This window comes from Rhinoderma darwinii, chromosome 6, assembly GCF_050947455.1.
Source record: "Rhinoderma darwinii isolate aRhiDar2 chromosome 6, aRhiDar2.hap1, whole genome shotgun sequence".
Taxonomy (NCBI): Eukaryota; Metazoa; Chordata; class Amphibia; order Anura; family Rhinodermatidae; genus Rhinoderma; species Rhinoderma darwinii.
This window is the reverse complement of record NC_134692.1, coordinates 111,393,876-111,411,891: the sequence shown is the minus strand read 5'-3', so window position 1 is coordinate 111,411,891 and position 18,016 is coordinate 111,393,876. Positions and strand designations below refer to the sequence as shown.

The window sequence follows — 18,016 nt, the reverse complement described above, 5'->3', positions numbered from 1 at the left end:
TTTGGTAATAAGAATGTTAGGGAATTTTTTTGCGATTTAATTTTCTACAATATAAATTAAAGTCACTCACAAAATACTTCTGCCTATAGGTATGTGTGATATTTGTGTCATGAGCCATCTTTCCCATGTAATCTATACACTACTATAGATGCTGTAGAGCAGATATCCTCTTCTTTGGGCAGGAGACTCCTTGTGATTGGTTGGAAGTTTCTTTTCCCCCAGGAAGGGTGTGTGGGATATGACTTGTACAGCAGGTTCTGATAGGCTGTGTTTTGTTCTTATAGACCCCATCCCTCCTACTGCAGTGGGGTGGAAATTAGGCAGTCTGTGCTTTGTGAAGAAAGTTTTCATTCATTCTGGTTTCTGAGCTTTGAGAAAAGGACCAATGTTGCTTTGTTAATCTGGAACTAAAGGAGGTGATTCTTGGAGCATGGGGCTGTGTGCTGTTCTCCTCTGGGCTCTCGTTGCTGGAGTTTATGGCAGTAAGTAAAATATTAAAAGCGTATGTTTTTCAGAACCGGCTAGATTTTGACATGAGCAGCCATATGTATAAATGACTCCTTGCGTGCTGGTTTCACCTGTCAAATTGATGGCAACGAATTAAATGTGTGTTTTAAGCTTAAAATGTACAGAGCAGTCATGGGAAGACTTTTTTTTTATTGTCTTAAATCAGTTTTTTTTTGTGCATTTTCCATCAAAATAAAATTTTTAAATGGTTTAGATGTAATTAAATGCACATACCTAAAGTGTGTCTCCTGTATTATAGAATCAGGCAGAGCTGTAATAGATAGATAAGTCTCCAATATACTTAATTCATCTAGAATCCACCATCTTTTTAATACAGGATCTTGTTTTGCACTGATTATAAAATCTGCCATGCTGCTTCCTCTCCCCTTCATATTCTCCGTATCCAGGCAAAGTGAATATATCCTATCGCAGTTATGTTCTCCAAATATACGCAAAGGATACTGGAGGATAGGAAGACAAGTAGAAGTTTTCAAAATAAATCCAGACATATAACCTGTTGGATCTGTTGCCAGTATTGAAGAAGCGATCCACTGGAGCTTAAAGTTTCATTGTCAAGAAAAATAGTGCTTTTAAAGGGGTTGTCTTAGGCGAGACATTGATGGCACATTGCTAGTATATGTCATCAGTGTCTGACCAGCAAGGGACCAACTGTTGTGACCTCAGACGATTACTAAAACGAAGTGGCAGTGGCACTAGGAAAGCACAGCGTTACTTTGGCTTCTTTCAGCTACGCTCAGCTTTCCCCAGAGGCTACACCGTTGGCCAATGACTATAATGGTCAGACTATGTGGCCCCTGGAGAAAGCTGAGCGAAGCCGTCAGTGGAACAGCGCTTTCTTAGTGCCACTGGGACTTTGTTCTAGCAAGCAGTGGGGGGTCACAGAACTTGGACCCCCACATATCAGACAATTATGTAATATCCTAGTGAGTTTTCATCAATGTTTGTCTTGGGGCAACCCCATTAATTATGTGTATCTATAATATACTCATAAAGGCTTAAACCAGCAAGTGCAGGCATGCTGGAGGGAGAGAATCTGACTGACGAGTTTGTCCTCCTGAAGCACAATCCTCACCTGCTTTTCAGGAAGAACTCTGGTACGGTCCCTGCTCTGTGCATCTGCTTTAACTCTTAATGAGCATCTTATAATTGCCTTTTAAATTTTAAGGGGATTTTTTTTCTTTAATGGCCATGGAGTAATAGAGTAACTTTATAATAGAAACATTTGTATCTTTGTATATTGTCTTTTCCAGTTATTTGAACACCGTGTTCACACGGGATGCAAATGATCTCAGTACTGAAATGTATTTGTACTGAGCTTTGTTCTGGTGCTGTATTTATGTACTGAGCTTGGTTCTGGTGCTGTATATATGTACTGAGCTTTGTTCTGGTACTGTGTATAGATGTATGAGCTTGGTTGTGGTGTTGTGTGTGTATATATATATATATATGTGTGTGTGTACTGAGCTTGGTTCTGGTGTTGTATTTATGTACTGAGCTTGGTTCTGGTGCTGTATATATGTACTGAGCTTGGTTCTGGTGTTGCATATATGTACTGAGCTAGTTTCTGGCGTTGTATATATGTACTGAGCTTGGTTCTGGTGTTGTATTTATGTATTGAGCTTGGTTCTGGTGTTGCATATATGTACTGAGCTTGGTTCTGGTGTTGTATTTATGTACTGAGCTTGGGTCTGGCGTTGCATATATGTACTGAGCTTGTTTCTGGCGTTGTATATATGTACTGAGCTTTGTTCTGTCACTGTATTTATATACTGAGCTTTGTTCTGGTGATGTATTTATGAACTGAGCTTTGTTCTGGTGCTGTATATATGTACTGAGCTTTGTTCTGGTGCTGTATATATATACTGAGCTTGGTTCTGGTGCTGTGTGCTGTATGTATGTACTGAGCCTGGTTGTGGTGCTGTATATATTTACTGAGGTTTGTTCTGGTGCTGTATATATATACTGAGCTTTGTTCTGGTGATGTATATAAGTACTAAGCTTTGTTCCGGTACTGTATATATGTATGAGCTTGGTTCTGGTCCTGTAATTATATAGGATATATTTATAATACCAAATTGCAGAGCAGATGGCATTGTTGCAATTCATTGTATATTTAATGGGAACCTGTCTGGCAGTTTTTACCCCTTGAACTGCCACCATGCTGTAATACATGACCTGACAATATTTCCAAACATTCCCCTGTATGTTTGTTTCAGATACAGTAAAATCCATAAAATCAACTTTCAAAATAGTGCACGCTATATGCTAATTACTCTTTTAAGGCTCATGGGTTGGTGCCGCTATCCTGTAGAGTCACACATTCCTAACTGCAAACCCACCTTTCCATGCTTGGTTGACTGTTATACATCACTTCCAGTTTCCTCCAACTGTCTTGGATGCGCCATTGCCTTGTACTCCATGAGCACGCACCGTTCAGCTTGGTTTACTCTGCCCAGCTTCATCGCTGCACCGTGCATGCCAAGGTAGTACAAGGCAATGGAGAAGGCTGGTAGTAATGTAGAACAGTCAGGTGGATGACAATCGAGATCTGGGGGGTGCCATTTCAATTTTCACCTCAGGCGGTAGAAAAGCTGGAATCAGAACCAGCCGCTGCCACCCCCTCCTGCACTAATTGTGCCTGCCTTACAATGATGCTGATTGGCAGGGCAGAATGACTTGCCCCACCAATCAACGATGCTACGGGGCTCTATGGGGCACTATCTACAGCGAACTCTTTGGGGGCACTCTCTAGGGGGTGCAGTGTGTGTGTGTGTGACACAGTGTATGGTGCTATTATAATCAGGGACACAGTGTATGGTGCTATTATAATCAGGGACACAGTGTATGGTGTTATTATAATTAGGAACACAGTTTATGGTGCTATTATAATGAGGGGACACAGTGTATGGTGCTGTTATAATCGGGGACACAGTGTATGGTGCTATTATAATCAGGGACACAGTGTATGGTGCTATTATAATCGAGGACATAGTGTATGGTGCTATTATAATTAGAGGTATAGTGTATGGAACTATTATATTTAGGGGCACAGTGTGTGTCACCAAGAGAATTTTATCTTCGTTTATAGGTGCAGAAATGTTTGGATAGTGAGTAGCTGAAGATATGTGAGTGGAAAACTGCAGAAATGGGTCGTGGCCAGGAGAAGTCATGATAGGGGTCTGGACCCAGGGGCGTAGCTAAAGGCTCATGGGCCCTGATGCAAAAATTCTTACTGGGCCCCCCCCCCGCAAACTTCTCATGGCCGACGGTCCGCAGCTTTCAGCTGCATCGCTGGGTCTCCTAAGTGACCCAACAATGCAGCACTAGCAGCCGGGGGCGTCACTAAGGCTGGGTTCACACACCCTATTTATGGACGTAATTCGGGCGTTTTAGCATTGAATTACGTCCGAAAATGCGGCTCAAAAGCGTTGGCAAACATCTGCCCATTCATTTGAATGGGTCTTACGATGTTCTGTGCCGGCGGTCATTTTTTTTTACGTGCCGCTGTCAAAAGGCGGCGCGTAAAGAAGACGCCCGCGTCAAAGAAGTGCCTGTCACTTCTTCAGACGTAAATGGAGCCGTTTTCCATGGACTCCATAGAAAAACAGCTCCAATTACGTCCGTAATGGACGCAGCGAAAGACGCCTGCACATGCTATTACGGCTGAAATTACGGTGCTGTTTTCTCCTGAAAACAGCACCGTAATTTCAGCCGTAACAGACGCTGCCGTGTGAACATACCCTCAGGGCTTAAAATGTCAGGGGAAATAGCCCCAATACATATGTGTCCCCCCCAAAAAAAATGTGTGTATAGGAGACAGCATAGCATATCTATAGCACTACGACCCTATAAACTATGGATAGGATTAGATACAGTGGCTCAGCAGACAGTATCACACATGATAGGATTAGATACAGTGGCTCAGAAGGCAGTATCACACATGATAGGATTAGATACAGTGGCCCAGCAGACAGTATCACACATGATAGGATTAGATACAGTGGCTCAGCAGACAGTACCACACATGATAGGATTAGATACAGTGGCTCAGAAGGCAGTATCACACATGATAGGATTAGATACAGTGGCTCAGCAGACAGTATCACACATGATCGGATTAGATATAGGGCCCAGCAGACAGTATCACACAAGATACGATTAGATACAGGGCCCAGCAGACAGTATCACACATGATTGGATTAGATACACAACTCAGCAGACAGTATCACACATGATTGGATTAGATACAGGACTCAGCTCACTGACATTGCGGCTCCAGCTCTGGACCCCGGAAAGGTAAGAATAATAATTTTGCTTCTTTATGTGTTACTGATTATTTTTGTGTGTTTGTGTTTTTTTTACAGGTTCGGTTGTTGGACTTCGGATTCGAGGACTTCAATGACGGCGTTTTTTTTATTCTCAATAAAATGGTTAATGAGGGTTGTGTTTTTTTATTTCAATAAAATATTTTTTCTATGTGCTTGTATCTTTTTAAACTTTATTATCACCGCCTTAGTAATGGCCGCTGGCTGATTGACAACCTCCATTACTAAGGCAGGGCTTAATGTTAGCAGGTGCAGAGGCCAACACTAACCCCCATTATTACCCCGGTACCCACCGCCACCAGGGGTGCTGGGAAGAGCCGGGTACAAACCAGTACCCGTCCATCTGTAGTGACGGGCAGGCACCGGGGCGGCCGCAGGCTGGTAGTATTAGGCTGGGGAAGGCCAAAAACATTGGCCCTTCCCACCCATGTAATGCTGCCTGCTGCTGCTGTGTTGCATCTGGCTGGTTATGAAAATGGGGGGGGACCCCACATCGTTCTTTCCAATTATTATAATTTTTTTTTTTAAATGACGTGGGGTCCCCCCATTTTTCATAACCAGCCAGATACAATAAAGCAGCAGCAGCCTAGCATCACCAGGGTGGGAAGGGCCACTGTTTTTGGCCTTTCCCTTCCTGATAATACCAGCCTGCGGCCACCCCAGTGGCCGACCATCACTACAGATGGTCAGGTACTGGATCGTACCCGGCTCTTCCCAGCACCCCTGGTGGCGGTGGGTACCGGGGTAATAAAGGGGGTTAGTGTTCGCCTCTTCACCGGCTAACTCTAAGCCCCGCCTTAGCAATGGATGTCGTCAATCAGCCGGCGGCCATTACTAAGGCGGTACTAATATAGTTTAAAAAAAACCACAAAGACATAGAAAAAATATTTTATTGAAATAAAAAAGAAACACACAACCCTCATTAACCATTTTATTGATAATAAAAAAAAAGCTGTCATCGAAGTAGTCCTGGAATCCGACGTAGTCCAACGACCGAACCTGTAAGAAAACACACAAAAAATGATTAGTAACACATGTGTTAGGCTTAGATACAGGGCCCATGTGTGATACTGTCTGTGGGACCCTGTATCGAAGCCTACCACAAGGTAGGCTTAGATACAGGGTCCAGCAGACAGTAATCTTATACAGTATAAGATTACTGTGTGCTGGGGCCCTGTATCTAAACCTACAGTGTGGTAGGCTTAGATACAGGGCCCAGCAGACAGGATCACGCATGGGCCATGTATCTAAGCCTACCATGTGATTGGCTTAGATACAGGGCCCAGCAGACAGGATCACGCATGGGCCATGTATCTAAGCCTACAATGTGATTGGCTTAGATACAGGGCTCAGCAGACAGCATCACACAATCTGTGATCCTGTCACATGGGCCCCCTAAGCCTGCTACATCGTAGGCTTAGGGGTTGTGCAGTCCCTAAACATTGATGGCCTATCCACAGGATAGGCCATCAATAGCTGATGTGTCTCCCGGGACCCGCAAATCAGCTGTTTTGAAGGGGCCGCAGCACTCGTACGAGAGCTGCTTCCCCTTCATTTCACTACTTGCTCACACTGTGAATCGCCGACACGGATTCACAGTGTGACCGGAATGAAGTGACAGGAATGAAGGGGAGCAGCTCTCGTACGAGTGCTGCGGCCCCTTCAAAACAGCTGATTGGCGGGTCCCGGGAGTCGGGTCCCGCCAGTCAGGGCTAACCTTACCTTCCTCTTCGGCCGCGGCGGGAGTTCTGTCGTCTCGATGCTGTGCGCGGCGCATAGCGCTGTGACGTCATGCGCTGCGCACAGCGCTGTGACGTCATGCGCTGCGCACAGGGCTGTGACGTCATGCGCTGCGCACAGCGCTTGACGTCAGGACCTCCGCTGCGATCCGGAACCAGGAAGGTAAGTAAAGTATGCTACTATAGTTACAGGGGCCCGCGGCCCGAGTTACTATAGTAACTTTTTATTGATGTGGTGCGGGGGGCCGTGGGCCCCCCTGGCTTCGGGGCCCGGTCGCAATTGCGACCGCTGCGACCCCTATAGCTACGCCAGTGTCTGGACCGGATGGAGAAGAAAAGAAAAGTGTCACCGGTGAGTGACTTAATGTAAATGTTTATCCTGTTTCTAATCAGTACTGTAGTCACTGTATGATCTGCAGCGAGATGATGAGTGGTATGTTTTTTTTGTTTTTTTTAATGAAACAGCATCTCCCAGCATATCCTTACCATTGTTCGGTCCATGCTGGGAGCTGTAGTTTTACTCCGTACAAACCTATACGGCACTAAATTGAGCTGTATTTATGCTGGTGCTGTATTTATGTGCTGAGCTTGGTTCTGATGCTGTATTTATGTACTGAGCTTGGTTCTGGTCCTGTATATATGTACTGAACTTGGTTCTGGTGTACATATGTACTGCACGTGAGTTATAAGTGTGAGTGGTGTGGGCGCGCATGTGTCCTAGGTGTGAGTGGTGTGGGTGCGCATGTGTCCTAGGTGGGAGTGGTGTGCGTGCACATGTGTCCTAGGTGGGAGTGGTGTGCGTGCACATGCGTCCAGCTTGGGGGTTGCATCTGTGCGCCATGTGTTCAGCATGTGAGTGTTTGTGTATATGGCTGAATATAAAATTGAAATCATACTATTTAGTTACAGTATTGTGATATTTTAGCATTGTATACCGGTATAATTTGCAATCTTTATTCGTGCGTATTAGGCCATGATCACGCAATCAGGATTTGATTAGGATCAAGTGCATGATTTCACACCTAAATCCCTTACAAATCCACTAACATTCTGCATCCATTAATAGTGAATGGGCTATTTTATACCCCATTCACATGCAGCAGAAATAAGTCTGCTTTAATTTTTTTCGGTTCCGCAAAAAAAATCCTCTAGAATAACAAGCATGTTCATTATTCTCGTGGAAAAGCAGTGGATTCGTTGGAGTTGGAGCTATCAGGAACTATTCCTCATTTAATTTACACCTGTTTAAATAAATCTCCCCATGTCTTGTACAGTTGGAAGGTGGTCCCAGCCCAACACTGGCAGGCTGCATATGGCCTGCGGTGGGACTGTGTGCTTAAAATTGCCAGGGCTGATTTTAAGTCCCAGTCCGGCCCTGCCTACCACTCTGTAATAGCAGTTTGTATGTGGTTTACTGCTTGTTTTTCATTTAAGATGTCAGGCAAATCTGAAAGTCTTACTATGTTACCTGCGCCACTTCCATTTTTTATGTATAAGTGTAATGTAGGGTGACAGGCTTCAGATATCCCAGTTAATGTGACCAATCTAACCTGTCAAGCCTTATCTGATAGCCTTAACCCCTTAATGCTCAGCGACGTAATGTTCAGTCGTGCTAAGTGTATCGTTCGCGCTCAGCGACGGAATAGTACGTCGCGGGAATAACGGCCATTTCGGCCGTCTTCCCGACACATACAGGAGCTGTGACAGCTGCTGTCTCATACAGCAGTTGCCGCAGCTCCCATAGCGGGGACCGATCGCTGTGTCCCCGCTGATTAACCCCTTAAAAGCCGCGTTCAATAGAGATTGGAGCTTTTTAGGGGTTAAGCTTCCATTGCCGGCTTGCTACACGATAGCGGCCGGAGATGGTGACTATGGCAACTGAACACCTAACAATGGCGTCCGGCTATGCCATCGACGGAAGCCTAGTGGGTCCTCACAAAGTCAGGACCCACTATGCTTGCAGTCAGTGAGTACCTGACAACTCTAATACACTGCACTACGCATGTAGTGCAGTGTATTAGAATAGCGATCAGGGCCTCCTGCCTTCAAGTCCCCTAGTGGGACAAAGTAATAAAGTTAAAAAAATGTTAAAAAAAGATGTGTAAAAATAAGAAAATAAAAGTAATAAAAGTAAAAATCCCCCTTTTCCCTTATCAGTCCTTTATTATTAATAAAACGATATAAATAAACAAATAAACTATACATAATTGGTATCGCCACGTCCATAACCGCCTGAACTACAAAATTATTTCATTATTTATCCCGCGCGGTGAACGCCGGAAAAGAAAATAATAATAAACCATACCAGAATCACAATTGTTTGGTCACTTCACCTCCCAAAAAATGGAATAAAAAGAGATTAAAAAGTTGCATGTACCTAAAAATTGTACTGATCAAAACTGCAGTTCGTTACGCAAAAAACAAGTCCTCGCACGGCTTTCTTGATGGAAAAATAAAAAAGTTATGGCTCTTAGAATATGGCAACACAAAAAGTAAATGATTTTTTACAAAAAGTATTTTATTGTGCAAACGCCATAAGACATAAAAAAACTATAAACATATGGTATCGCCGTAATCGTATCGCCCCGCAGAATAAAGTGAATGTGTCATTTATAGCGCACGGTGAACGCTGTAAAAAAAAATAGAATAAAAGAAACAATAGTAGAATTACTGTTTTTTAGTCACCACGCCACTTAAAAATAGAAGAAAAACTGATCAAAAAGCCGCATGCACCCCATGAAAACTACAATAAATTCTTCAAGGTGTCTAGTTTCCAAAATGGGGTCACTTTTGGGGGGTTTCCACTGTTTTGGCACCACAAGACCTCTTCAAACCGGACATGGTGCCTAATAAAAAGGAGGGCTCAAAATCCACTAGGTGCTCCTTTGCTTCGGAGGCCGATGCTTCTGTCTATTACCGCTCTAGGGCCACATGTGGGATATTTCTCAAAACTGCAGAATCTGGGCAATAAGTATTAAGTTGCGTTTCTCTGGTAAAACCTTTTGTGTTATAGAAATATATGGGAAAAAAAGGATTTTCTGACAAAAAAAAATATAAATGTAAATTTCACCTCTACTTTGCTCTAAATTCCCGTGAAACACCTAAAGGGTTCATAAACTTTCTAAATGCTGTTGTGAATACTTTGAGGGGTTTAGTTTCTAAAATGGGGTGTTTCATAGGGGTGTCTAATATATAGGCCCCTCAAAGCAACTTCAGTACTGAACTGGAATCTAAAAAAAAAAAATTAGGCAATACTTCGCTTCTTACATTATACAGATAATGAGCAGCGCCCACCTTCAGATGACCCCAGTTTTGACCGTTTGTATAAACGGAGACCCCTTTTAGACTGTTTCGGTGCCCAGTTTTCCCAAGCATACACCCCCGAGAAGTGTATTTCTGTTGGTGAGACCCTGGTACATTTTAAAGGGAGGCTTCAATTCCGCCAGTACCTGCCGAGTAAGAGGGCAAGGTACAGCGTGAAGATGTATAAGCTGTGAGAGAGTGCATCAGGGTATACCTACAAATTTAGGATATATGAAGGGAAGGACAGCAGTATTCAGCCCCCAGAATGCCCCCCCCCTTACTGGGAGTTAATGCAAAAATTGTGTAGGATTTTGTGCACCCACTGCTGGACCAGGATTACCACCTCTACCTGGTTAATTTTTATACCAGCATCCCGCTCTTCAAGTGCCTCGCTTCCAGAAGTACTGCGGCATGCGGCACTGCTATAATAAATCTGAGAGGCCTCCCTAATACTCTGCTTGGGCAAACACTCAGAAGGGGTGAGAGCAGGGCACAATCTAGCAGCAACATATTGTGTGTCAAGTACAAGGACAAGAGACATGTCCTTGTATTGACAAAAATACATGGCCACACCAGTGCCCATGTAACTGTACGAGGTACCAGTACAGAGACCCCCAAACCAGACTGCATCCTGGACTACAATAGGTACATAGGTGGGGTGAACTTGTCAGATCAAGTCCTGAAGCCCTACAGCGCCATGCGGTGTGGTATAAGAAGCTGACCGGGCGCCTCATACAGATGGCATTGTACAATGCGTACGTGCTACGTCGATGTACAGACCAGACGGGAACTCTCCTGAAATTTCAAGAGGTGGTTATCAAGAATCTAATCTTTAGGGACCAAGAAGGGGGCACCCAGTAGTTCTGGAAGCGAGCCCACACGCATCGTACCAGGGCAACACTGTCCAGAAGAAGTTCCCCAAACTGGCAAGAAGGGAAAAAGTCAAAAGAGGTGCAAAGTTTGCTATAAGAGGGCGATAAGGTAAGACACAATATATCAATGTGACACGTGTCCCGAAAAACCAGGGCTCTGTATGAAAGGGTTTTTAAAATTTATCATACATCCCTTAGATTTTTAATCTAACCTGACGCACTCCGCACAGTTTATCCCCCCTAATCTTTCCCTTCTGAGCCCTGCTGTGTGCCCAGGCAGCTGATAACAGCCACATGTAGGGTATTGCCGTACCCAGGAGAACCCACATTACAGTTATTGGGGTGTATATCTCTGGTGGCAAATGCTGGGCACAATATATTGGACACTGAAATGGCATAGATATATAGAAAATTGCAAATCTCACACTGCACCATCTGCTGCGCATTACCTTTTACACAATACCTGTGGGGTCAAAATGCTCATTACACCTCTAGATGAATGTCTTAAGGGGTGTAGTTTTTAAAATGGGGTCACTTCTCAGGGGTTTCAACTGTACTGGTACCTCAGGGGCTTCTGCATACATGACTTAGCACCAGAAAAGCTCCAGTAGGCCAAATGGTGGTCCTTCCCTTCTGAGCCCTGTCGTGTGCCCAGGCAGCTAATAACAGCCACATGTAGGGTATTCCCGTAACCTGGGAGAACCCACATTACAGTTTATGGGGTGTATATCTCCAGTGGCACATGCTGGGCACAATATATCGGACACTGACATGGAATATATATAGAAAAAATTGCAAATCTCACTCTGCACCATCTGCTGCGCATTATCTTTTACACAGTACCTGTGGCGTCAAAATGCTAACTACACCTCTAGATGAATGTCTTAAGGGGTGTAGTTTTTAAAATGGGGTTACTTCTCGGGGGTTTCAACTGTACTGGGGCTTCTGCATACATGACTTAGCACCAGAAAAGCTCCAGTAGGCTAAATGGTGGTCCTTTCCTTCTGAGCACTCGCAAGGGCCCAAACGGCAGTTTATCACCACAAATGGGGTATTGCCGCACTCAGGACAAATTGGGCAACAAAATGGGGTATTTTATTTCTTGTGAAAATAAGAAATGTTATAAAAAATGACATCTTATTGGAAAAAAATGCATTTTTTATATTTCACAGCCCAATTCAAATACATGCTGTGAAAAAACTGTGTGGTCAAAATGGTAACAACATCCATACATGAATTCCTTGAGGGGTGTAGTTTCCAAAATGGGGTCACTTTTTGGGGATTCCTACTGTTTTGGCACCTCAACACCTCTTCAAACCTGGCATGCTGCCTAAAACATATTCTAATAAAAAAGAGGCCCCAAAATGACTAGGTGCTTCTTTGCTTCTGTGGCTTGTGTTTTAGTCCACGAGCGCAGTAGAGCCACATGTGGGACATTTCTAAAACTGAAGAATCTGGACAATACATATTTAGTAGTGTTTCTCTGGTAAAACCTTCTGTGTTACAGAAAAAAAAATAGAATAAAATTGAAATTCAGCAAGAAAAATTAAATTTGCAAATTTCACCTCCACTTTGCTTTAATTCCTGTGAAATGCCTAAAGGGTTAAAAAAAACGTTCTAAATGCTGTTTTGAATACTTTGAGGGGTCTAGTTTTTTAAATGGGGTGTTTTAGGGGGGGGGGGGGTTTCTAATACATAGGCCCCTCAAAGCCACTTCAGAACTGAACAGATACCTTAAAAAAAAGGCTTTTGACATTTTCTTAAAAATATGAGAAATTGTTGTTTATGTTCAGAAAAATAAAAGAATGTTCAAAAAACAATGCCGATCTGAAGTAGATATATGGTAAATGTGAACTAGTAACTATTTTGGGTGGTATAACCGTCTGTTTTACAAGCAGATGCATTTAAATGCTGAAAAATGCTATTTTTTTAAACATTTCTGTTTGCAATTTTTCACCAATAAACACTGAATATATCGACCAAATTTTAACACGAACATGAAGCCCAATGTGTCACGAGAAAACAGTCTCAGAATCGCTTGGATAGGTTTAAGCATTCCGAAGTTATTATCACATAAAGTGAAATATGTCAGATTTGAAAAATGGGCTCTGAGCCTTAAGGCCCAAACTAGGCTGCATCCTTAAGGGGTTAACTGGTTCCCGACCACTGGCTGTGTATTTACGGCCAGAGGTCAGGGTCCTTAAAACCCGCGTCATAGACTATTTAACTTGCGGGTTTTAACTTGCTGCCCGAGCGATCGGGCAGCTGAATGTCGGGTCTCCTCAGGGGCCCTGAGGAGAAGATAGAAGCAGCTTTCGCTGCTTCTGTCTTCTCCGATCTCTTTTACACAGAGCTCAATGAGCGCTGTGTAAAGGAATAGAGGCAGCGGCCGCGCCGCTGTCTCTATTGGTCCCGGTGATCATGTGACTGGTCACATGATCGCCGGGTGCCGTTAGTGGCAGACTGCTGCTGGGTCTTACTAGACCCAGCACAGCGATATTAGTGACAATAGTCGCTATGAGAGGGCTGATTTCCCCTGTAACTGGAGCTGATGTGCAGCCCCAGTTACAGTGGAAAAAGATGGTGTAAAAGAAAGAAAAAAAATATATATAAAGTTCCCCAAAGGTCTTTTCTGACCTTTGAGGGACAGACCATAATAATAAAAAAATAAAAGTAAAGTGCAAAAAAAAATAGTAATAAATACACATAAAATACCCACCCCAAAAAAAACGTTCCCCTCCCCCGCCAATCATTGTCGTAACGCTAGCCCTGACCCAATTACCCTAATATAGATGTGTAATATATTAAAATTTACGGTAGACAATTACGATCACAAATAAAAGGTCTATTTTAGGGTATAACTATGTTATTACCAAAAAAAAGATAGCGGAAACGTAAAAAAAGCTTATTTTAATACTATTATTTTCAAACTTTAAGCCTAAAAATTCTAAAATAGCAAAAAGGATGTGTATAAAAATGATAAAAAAAGAAACCTGCATTGTCTACGGAAAAAACATTGCAAAGATCACATCGCTAGCCCAAGAAATAAAAAAGTTATAGCCATTTAACTAACGGGTGCTAAAAATGGCTACACGTTGTATGGTCCAGAAGGGTCAATATAGCCCGGTCCTGAACTGGTTAATGTTATTTTAATTTTGTGACTTTAGGATTATTTGCATGCAGACTTCACCTTGTAAGTAATGAGCCTGCTGCTAATCTCTTGTGTCCACACCAGACCATGCCTTGCATATATGAGGAGTGGAAGTAGCTGAGTTTTGCACACAAGCATTGTCTGAATTGTGGCAAAATCGGGCTCCAATAGATTTCTATATCACCATAGTAGACCTCCATATGCCTCTAATTTCATATAGAGGTATACAGAGGTGGCATGATCGATTGGACACCGTATTACGAAGCTATTATCCCCCTAATACAGTGCCATATGCCACACCATTTGGTGGTACATTGAGTGCCAGTGTCTCTGTAGCAGAGCCAAATTAATGTTGGTGGAGGCCACGGACAGAAAAAAAAATTGGTGGGGAACTCTTCTCTCTTTTTTATAAGCAAATTTAATAAAATTTAGGACCATGCCAGCAGCTACCACAACACATGTCTAGTATTGATTATTAAAACGATCAGGAATTGTGAATGGCGATTAGAATTTTAGTTCTCATTTCCATTTGTGACCACTGCTATTGAGGATGTTCTCATTTCTAGCTGCCCTCTCTGATTGGTCTGTCCTTCTGCCGTACTTCCCTGAATTCATTACATGAGAGAAGAAGAAGGAGAGAACTACAGGATAAGAATAAGCAATTATAGTCCACAATTTTTATTAATTTTTTCCACAAATCTGCAGCGTTTTTGCGTCAGTTTTGCAAAAACTAACCATTGTAGCTGCAGGGGGTAGGGATGGTGGAGGCACCCTTATAAACTTGGATCGCAGATGGTGGAGACACTAGGGCACATGCCCTGTATGCCTTCCCTATAAATGGCCCTACCCTGTAGTACTACAAGTGCCATGGTACACAGGGCTGATTTTAGCTTTTTTGCTGCCTGAGGCAACAATTGAAATGGCGCCCCCTCAGCCTGTTCTACATCACTAGCAGCCTCACAATAAAAATTAAAAATCATACCATCCATCATCTTGCTGCAGATCATGCAGTGACTACATTACTGATTAGAGGCAGAATAAACATTTACGTTAAGTGACTCACCGGTGACGTCTCAGATTCTAGTTGTTCTTTCTCTCTTTTCTCCTCCATCCGGTCCAGACCTCTATGATGACTTCTCCACAGCCCATGTCTGCAGTTTCCCGCTCAGATGGCTTCAGCTTCTCACTTTTCAAACCTATAAATGAAGATAAAATTCGCAACACCCCTAAATATAATAGCGCCATACACTGCAACTCTAATTATAGTTCAATACACTGTGTCCCCCCCACACAGAGTGCCCCCCATAGAGCCCCCTGTAGGTAGTGCCCCACACAGAGCCCACTGTAGACAGTGCCCCACATAGAGCCCCTGTAGATAGAGCTCCACATATAGCCCCCACCCGCTGTAGATAGTGTTGCACATATAGCCCCCTGTAGACAGTGCTCCTCATATAGCCCCCACATACAGCCCTACACCCTGTAGATAGTGCTGCACATATAGCCACCACATACAGCCCTACCCCCTGTAGATAGTGCTGCACATATAGCCCCCACATACAGCCCTACCCCCTGTAGATTGTGCTGCACATATAGCCCACCACATACTGCCATATCTCCCTGTAGATAGTGCTGCACATATAGCCCCCCACATGTAGCCGTACCACCCTGTAGATAGTGCTGCACATATAGCCCCCACATACAGCCCTTCCTTCCTGTAGCTAGTGCTGCACTTATAGCCCCCACATTCAGCCCTACCCCCTGTAGATAGTGCTGCACATATAGCCCCCACATACAGCCATATCTCCCTGTAGATAGTGCTGCATATATAGCCCCCCCACATGCAGCTATATGTGGGGGCTATATGTGCAGCACTATCTACAGGGGGTAGGGCTGTATGTGGGGGCTATATGTGCAGCACTATCTACAGGGGGTAGGGCTGTATGTGGGGGCTATATGTGCAGCACTATCTACAGGGGGTAGGGCTGTATTTGGGGGCTATATGTGCATCACTATCTACAGGGGGTAGGGCTGTATGTGGGGGCTATATGTGCAGCACTATTTACAAGGGGTAGGGCTGTATGTGGGGGTTATATGAGGATCACTGTCTACAGGGGGCTACATGTGCAACACTATCTACAGGGGGTGGGGGTTATATGTGGAGCACTATCTACAGGGGCTCTATGGGGGCAGTATATACAGGAGGCTCTATGTGGGGCACGGTCTACAGTGGGCTCTGTGTGGGGCACTACCTACAGGGGGCTCTATGGGGGGCAGTGTGTGTGTGTGTGTGGGACACAGTGTATGGTACTATTATAATTAGAGTTGCAGTGTATGGCGCTATTATATTTAGGGGTGTTGAGTATTTTATCTTCATTTATAGGTGCAGAAATGTTTGAAAAGTGAGAAGCTGAAGACATCTGAGCGGAAAACTGCAGAAATGGGCTGTGGAGAAGTCATCATAGAGATCTGGACCGGATGGAGGAGAAAAGAGAAAAAGAACAACTAGAATCTGAGACGTCACCAGTGAGTCACTTAACGTAAATGTTTATTCTGCCTCTAATCAGTAATGTAGTCACTGTATGATCTGCAGCGAGATGATGGGTGGTACGATTTTTTTTTTTTTTTTTTTTGTGAGGCAGCTAGTTATGTAGAACAGGCTGGGGGGGTGGGGCCTCAGGCAGCATAAAAGCTAGAATCAGTACTGTGTACCATGGCACTTGTAGTACTACAGGGCAGGGCCATTTATAGGGAAGGCATACAGGGCACGTGCCCTAGTATCTCCACCATCTGTAATCCAAGTTTATAAGGGTGCCTCCACCATCCCTACCCCCTGCAGCTACAATGGTTAGTTTTTGCAAAACCGACGCAAAAACGCTGCAGACTTGTGGAAAAAATAAATAAAGGCAGCCTGCCAATCAGCACCTTTCAATAAAGCAACGTTAAAAGGCGCTGATTGGCTGGGCAGAATGAAATGCCCTGCCACTCAGCACCGCGTCGTTCAGCCCCAGCAGACCTGCATTGCAAGAAGACGGCATGGGAACGGTTTAGGTGAGTATGCAAAGTTTTTGTTTTTTTTGCTAAAAGTGTGAGGGGCTGTATGTGCAGCACTATCTACCGGGGGGTATGGCTGTATGTGGGGGGCTATATTTGCAGCACTATCTACAGGGGTGTAGGGCTGTATGTGGGGGCTATATGTGCAGCACTAGCTACAGGAATGTAGGGCTGTATGTGGGGAGCTATATGTGCAGCACTATCTACAGGAAGATATGGCAGTATGTGGTGGGCTATATGTGCAGCATTATCTACAGAGGGTAGGGCTGTATGTGGGTGCTATATGTGCAGCACTATCTACAGGCGGTAGGGCTGTAAGAGGGGGGCTATATGTGCAGTACTATCTACAGGCGGTAGGGCTGTATGTGGGGGCTATATGTGCAGCACTATCTGCAGGGGGTAGGGCTGTATGTGGAACTGTATGTGCAGCACTATCTACAGGGGGTAAGGCTGTACGTGGGGGGCTATATGTACAGCACTATCTACAGGGGGTAGGGCTGTATATGGGGGGCTATATGTGCAGCACTATCTACAGGGGGGTAGGGCTGTATGTGGAGGGCTATATGTGCAGCACTATCTACAGGGTGGTAGGGCTGCATGTGGGGGCTATATGTGCAGCACTATCTACAGGGATATATTGCTGTATGTGGGGTGCTATATGTGCAGCACTATCTACAGGAGGGTAGGGCTGTATGTGGGGGCTATATATGCAATACTATCTACAGGGGGTAGGGCTGTATGTGGGGGGCTATATCGCACTGCTTATGTCAGTGAAAGGTGCTGTAATTTCATCTGACTCCTATGGACGCAGGTACAATTATAGTGCAGGACGGGGTGGCGGCTGGTTTCAGTGGTGCCGTCGCCCCCTTCAGAGAGGCAGCAGGGCGCCGCCTGGGGCGAGATGCTCATCTCGCTTCATGGACGGTGCGTTCCTGATGGTACAGCCAACGTGCACATAGCTCTGTTGTGTGGATAAGGCACTAGGCTGTTTTCAGAAAGCTGTAATACAGATGCATTGTAATGTCTGCAATACGGCCATAAGACCCA

General features: G+C 44.3%; 1 protein-coding gene across 1 annotated transcript in view; it reads left to right on the top strand.

The window, feature by feature from the left end:
- Positions 1–319: 319 nt before the first annotated feature.
- Positions 320–18,016, top strand: part of LOC142656620 (vitellogenin-like) — a 138,400-nt gene continuing 120,703 nt past the window's right edge. Inside the window, exon 1 of the mRNA XM_075831547.1 lies at positions 320–482. Within this exon, the coding sequence (XP_075687662.1) occupies positions 431–482 (52 nt within the window). The 5' untranslated portion in view covers positions 320–430. The remainder of the gene's footprint in view (positions 483–18,016) is intronic.